This window comes from Glycine soja, chromosome 4 (genome assembly GCF_004193775.1).
Source record: "Glycine soja cultivar W05 chromosome 4, ASM419377v2, whole genome shotgun sequence".
In the NCBI taxonomy this organism is placed as follows: Eukaryota; Viridiplantae; Streptophyta; class Magnoliopsida; order Fabales; family Fabaceae; genus Glycine; species Glycine soja.
In genome coordinates, this window is record NC_041005.1 from 51,222,901 (window position 1) to 51,229,214 (window position 6,314).

General features: G+C 35.7%; 1 protein-coding gene and 1 long non-coding RNA gene across 2 annotated transcripts; one reads left to right on the forward strand and one right to left on the reverse strand.

The window, feature by feature from the left end:
- Positions 1 to 2,901: 2,901 nt before the first annotated feature.
- Positions 2,902 to 4,913, reverse strand: LOC114410413 (NAC domain-containing protein 2-like). The gene is made up of 3 exons (XM_028374354.1): positions 4,628 to 4,913; positions 4,275 to 4,549; positions 2,902 to 3,902 (listed from the first exon to the last, which is right to left on the reverse strand). Exons 1-3 carry the CDS (start codon positions 4,785 to 4,787, stop codon positions 3,435 to 3,437), a joined length of 903 nt encoding a protein of 300 aa, XP_028230155.1. The 5' UTR covers positions 4,788 to 4,913; the 3' UTR covers positions 2,902 to 3,434.
- Positions 3,835 to 5,730, forward strand: LOC114410415. Its single transcript, XR_003666295.1, has 2 exons — positions 3,835 to 3,955; positions 5,274 to 5,730. It is a non-coding gene; the product is annotated as an uncharacterized LOC114410415 (long non-coding RNA).
- The last annotated feature ends 584 nt before the right edge of the window (positions 5,731 to 6,314 follow it).

Below are 6,314 nucleotides of genomic sequence, written 5' to 3' on the forward strand. Positions count from 1 at the left end.
GGCAGCAAGCGCGTAGTAACCCGAAGCTGGTTATCAATTGTAAACCAATTTCCAACTAACGATTTAACAAAAAAAAAGAGTTAAATTCTACATGTCTTATTTAAGGTTGTTTCAGAAGTGAATAGAAGCAGTAGTACATAATTTTCTAGCTCCATCGATGTTGATATAACGCATTACGTAATATGATCTCGCACTCATAAATTAAAGGCTACATGCTTCATTGGACATGGATTGTATATAATTTTTTGGCATACTGCCTTGTGCTATTTTTTTTTTTTTAAAAAAAAAGGGTTAACGAATCATTTGATTTTTAATATTAGGAAATTATTGTCTTAAAATTTTAAAGGTTGAGGGAGCACAAATGGTAATTTATATAAATATCATTGTGAAGGACCATTTACGAAAATTTAAGCCGCACTTAAAAGAAGTTACCGTGTCAAAACTCAATACAAATATCGAACAACTCCTTAAACATTCTCTGCCCAAAGCACAGTATCACCTCAATTCACCCCCATTTTTGGTCTAGTTTCTTAAAAGAAACGAAAAAGTTGTTAGACTTTAGTTGAAAGAAGGGCCAAAATGGGATCAAATGAGCAGGTGCAAAAAATAGAAAGTTCCAAATTCAGAAGCTTAGAAGTTAGAAAGACCATTTTTTAAAATAATTCGTTACGAGAGCACCACCAAGATGAGCTATGGTAATTTTTTAGTATTTCGTTAATAAAAGAGTAGGCCTTAGACCATTTTTTTTCCCTTGATCTATAAGTATCCTCTACTAACGTATGGACCCTACAAATTACAATTCAGCATAACACATGACAATTCGAGGCAGCAAATGTTATGTTATAATGACAAACAGGGGAGGGAGGAATTGATTTAATTTGGATGGTACCGGAGAAAAGGACATAAACATGTTGATCGCTGAGAACATGTTTTGGCACTGGAATATTTGGATCTGTAGGAATCTACCATGCTGCATGTTGGTTTGGTTTCTGAGCAGACATCTTGACTATTTTTATTGAAAAGAATTATTGCTTTATTATATTACGTAAACCAATCTTAATACATCTTATAAGCTAGTCAATATGTATATTTTACATCTAAAGTCCAGTTCAACTTTATTTGTTATTACTAATCCGTCTCAGTAGACTAATTATCATTTGTCCACTTGATTCGGCTAATAGGTATTGATGTAAGATTGCTTGCTTGTCCATCACTTATCTTCGAGTTGTTTAATGGATTGGTCAATTTCCTCGTGCTTTTACGTTTTTTTAGTTAGATAATTAACTATGGCCAAGTGTTTTATTTTCATATAGTCATTTTTTTAAGGATAGTCAAATACTGTTTTGGGGGGATAATAATTAAAAATAAGACTCTAAACCTAAAAGGTGGAAAGAGCAAAGCTATCAGCTAACAAATGGAACCCATTCCCACTTGGTTTTTGTCTTGAAATTACATTCAACAGAATTGGAAACAATGGGCTTACAGACCCCAATTTTTATTAAACTCACGACGGCCAATCTAATCATACACTTAAAGGAGATGTCTTCCACTTAAAGAAAAGGAGATGTCTTCCTTTGTGGATTAAGGCATTCTTTGCAAAATTAACGCAGGCACACACACAATTTTACAACTAATACATATCAAGGATGATTAGAAAAAGTTATATTTTTATAAATGGCAACATTAATCAACAATTCGTTGGTTAAAATAATATCGGATTCAATTCATCTAAGCAAGATATCGAATTTAAATCTCATGAATGAAAAATAAAACATAATTGAAAGAAAATATCTCACTAAAGACAATCAGTTAAATTTTTTAACAGAAAGATAATTTCTAGTATTCGTTTTACATGATTTTATGTACATTATATTTTCACCTATTTTTATTTACCTTTCTTATTTTTATCCATTCTATTCTATTTCTAGTCTATTTCTTTTCCCTACAAATAAAGCCTTAACAATCTCCGTAGCAAGTTTCTATATCAAGTGGGAAAAAAAATAGAGGAAATTGATAATCGTGCCTGAGATATTAACTAAAGAAATTGACTGACCATTATCATTTGTTAAAACTGAAAAAAAAAGATTCAACTTGTGTAGGAAAATAGTAATAAACAACGATTTATAAATTTTGTGTATATATTTCTCCTAATAAATATTTGATATTTAACCCTTATTTATTATTTAATACGAGAGAAATAAACACAATTTAGACAAGATCATGCATGTCATCTTAAAATTTGACTTGAGAAATAATTTATAGTTTTTAGCAACTAAAAGCTAATTGTAGCTGAATATTTTTGTTTCTAAAGTTTTAAATTTCTTCAACCCAATTAATACAAAGTAAGGCTAGCTAGTTTCGAGATCCTCTGAGTTTGATATAAGTTTTAATCAAATTTCTTTACCTGTGTAGTAGGTAAGGATAATGCATGCTCTGTGGATTTTAAATTAATAGAATGTTAACTTTTGTCGGTCCGGAACATGGAAATATGAGTAATAATTGTCACCTTCACTTCTTCAAAACGAACTCCGGCACATGGATTATAACCCATTTTGCTTTTAAAAATTCAGATTGTGACGAATTTTCTTTAATATAGCTTGACCATATTGAATATTTTGATTCCCTTTAATAAAATGTTTTCTTTCCAGTCCATAAAAACTCCGGAATTTGTGCAAAATTACGTAAGTGCAACTTATCGAAATAAACACAATGGCCATCTTCATCATCTTAGATTCTTTTATTCAAGTAGAAAAAACTATTAGTTGTCAAAATCAATAACCCGAACCAGGAGATCGAAAGTGGATTAGTATATTTGAAAGACGTAAAAGAAAAAAAAAGCTAAACTTGTTTTAGACTATTAATTACATTATTACATAATAAATTAAACTAAAGATAGAAAATAAAAAAGTAAACACACAGTAGGATATCACGATACTCGATTAAAAAGGACCTAAAAAACAAGAGAAAGGAGCACCTACTAAATTAGATGTAACACATACTAATGATAATAATTCAACAAATATTAATTAGGGAAGGTCCAAATACACCTTCCATCCTTCTATCAATTTTTATTTTTCCCGGTAAGAGAGCTTCTATGATCACATGACAACAACGTGTAGTAGTGTACCTATCTACATTCTACATACAATAGCTGTACACATGCTACTACTACTAGGGACAGGTCAACAAACATGCACCGTTGGATCGTCATCGTCGTCGTCGTCGTCGTCACATAGCAAAACACCAAAAAGAACCGGTGCAGACGGTGGACCCAACAAACACATGCGTTTCCAGCTTCAATGTTTTTATCTTTCTTTGCCCTAGCTAAGCTAACTTGATAAATAATCGTCTGTGTGTGGTCGCACAGGCACACTCATAGACCTTGAGTCTCGTGCTACCGTGCAAATGCGAATGGGCGGCGTGGATCGGTTTGTTCAGAAGGGCTTGTTGGGCCAGTACATGAACATGTCCTGCAGCGGCGACATCATCTGATTATTGCCCTGGAATTGCGTCGTGAAGCTGTTGCTGTTGTTCAGAGTGGCATCCACGTAATTAAACGGAAACTCGAGGCTTTTCTCCCACTCCTTCCACTTTGGCTCGCTCTGCACCTCGCTCGCGAATTCCGGCGATACCACGTGCTCCGAACAGCTCGAGTCCGTGTGCAGCTTCGGGATTGAATCCGACGGGTCGAAGTACATGTAATCCGTCTTCGCCGCCGCCTTCGATTGCGGCGGCGGAACCGGCGGCAGAAGACAACCTCCTCCGCTTTTCAGAATCTCCGGCTTCCTGTCTTCGATCTCCGATGATTCCATTTTTCGGCTAACAACAACATCGCTGCTTGGTTGGAACTTCTCGATCGTGCCCTTCTTGTTGTAAATACGGCAAAGCACCCAATCATCTAACTGCATAATCGGAAACCAACGTAAGATTAATTTAATCTCGCAGGCGGTGGCAGGTGAGAGTGATAAGAAGGAATAATTTCTAAAAATAGAAAGTGATAATTGCGATTTGGCAGAAGATTTTATATTTTTAATTTTTTCTCTTTCCACATCAATTATTGTTTTTAATGCGATGGCTAAGTCTTCAACTGGTGAAGGTTCTGCGCGGTGAGATAACATTTAAGATATTACGGCCATAGATTTTGCAATTTGCATGGAAAATGATTATCATCCTCAGCTTCAACGTGAGGACAAAGTCGTAATTTCATGCAATTATCCTATCCTAATAATCTTGAACTAGAAAGGGCATGCATCATCATTCATGTATGTATGTACCCTTAGGCTGTTCTTTTTACGAACGGAGCGATCTACATCGGCGAGACGATACTCGTGCATGATCCAATTGCTCTTGTCCCCTTTCGGAGCTTTCCCTGCGTAAAACACCAAAGCTTTTTTTATCCCAACCGGTTTGGGGTGGCCAATGGGCTTATCCGCCCCGGTTGCCTTCCAGTAACCGGTTCCCGCCGCCCGGTTCGGCCTGGAACCGTTCGGGTATTTCCGGTCCCGTGGTGAAAAGAAGTACCACTCTTTCTCTCCGTAGGAAGCCAATCCTGTACAATAACAATTCAAAAAATGAATGAATTAAGAATTAAGAATAAGAATATATCAGAAGTTGAAGATAATGTTACCGGGTAGGTCCCAGGGGTCGTATTTGTAGAGGTCGATTTCGGCGATGATGGGAACGGCGATAGGCTGCGATGCGCATTTACGGCAGAGATAGTGCAACACCAGCTCCTGGTCCGTTGGATGGAATCTGAAGCCTGGGGGCAATTGAAGCTCCGATGCCATCTTAATGAATGAATAAACGCTTCCCCCTATATCCCTCCCTCGCTAGCTACACCAACTATGGTGGCGCCGCTTCAAACTTAGAACATAAGAGAGACCCCTTTATTTATAGCCGATACCGCCACACGTGCCGCCAGGAGCCACTAGTTTCTAGAATACACATGTTTAGCCACTGCTGGCTTCTTTTTTATTATTCACTTTTTCAAAGTTTTATTACATTACCCTTGGATCATTTATCTTCCTTTTTTTTGTCTTTTATTCTACATCGTCTAGTATTAGTGTAATTGATGATTCCACGGTTAATTAGTTAAGGTGACAATTTTAGAATTTAATAAATACTAATATTAAATAAGCTAACAGAAGGTTAAAGTAAAAAAAAATTAAAAAAATGGCCGTCATTCTCTATTATATAGTTGTGAAATGTATATTTCCTTATTATTTTGTATCGTGTTCTGATTCCTTTTACATTTCCTTTTATTTCAATGGCAGGTTTTTAGAAAAAGAAAGAAAAGGAGTTGGGTGATAGGTAAGAGGACACGTGTCGCACTAGCAACTATGGTGCGCGCGTGTGGAGGTCACTGCTTACGACACTGGTTTTGGAGGGAAGTGTGGGGCCCACGGCGTCCATGGTGTTAGCATGAGATTTGACTTTTTGTAGCAGAAATTGAACAGTGGATGGAAGGTACACGTGGGTTACGAATGTGCACTCGCGTTGGATCATCATCTCGCGTGATTTATGATTTGTAGCTTTTCTTCTACCACATATGGCCCCACCTCACCGCGTAATCTCTAGCGCAGATCCTCTTGCACATTCTTTTTTCCTTTTCATTTATCGTTTAGCTTTTACGTATTGTAATTTTTTTTAGTAACTATGATTAATATTTTAGACTTTGTGGTAAGATTTTGAGTATTCCCTTTAAATCAATTATAAGATTAATTTTCAGTAGAGGATGGCATATTATAATCTATAATTATAATCAGGGATGAACTCGTGCTTTGCACAATTAGAGAGAGAGAGAAAAAAAAACATAAAAGAATGACGGCAAAGGGAAGAAGAAAAAAAAAAGGATCCTTATTGCATACAAAGGATGGGCAAATGGTAGCTAGATAGATTTTATGTCATTATTATTGATACCTATGTTATTTTTTTGAGATTGAAATCATAAAAAAATTGTATTCATGAGTCATAGTACTATGCGTATTAAAATGTTTCATTGTATCTCAATAATCTCGATATATAATTGTATTCATGATACTTTATGATGAGATCACCCTAAAAAATGATTGAATTAGGTGAAGACTCGATAAGATTACGACACGATCTAATCTAGTGGAATACATACATAAATCTCTAACCTGAAGCAAAAATAGCGAGGTTAAAAGAATAAAAACTAAATATACATGGATTGGAATACGATCCAATTTATAAAAAGGAAAATACACGTACTTGAATCACAATCTTGTACAGTGGCTATTTTTATTTATTTCTCTGCTGCTGTATAGTCATTGTTTTCCGCTTCATTCACAATG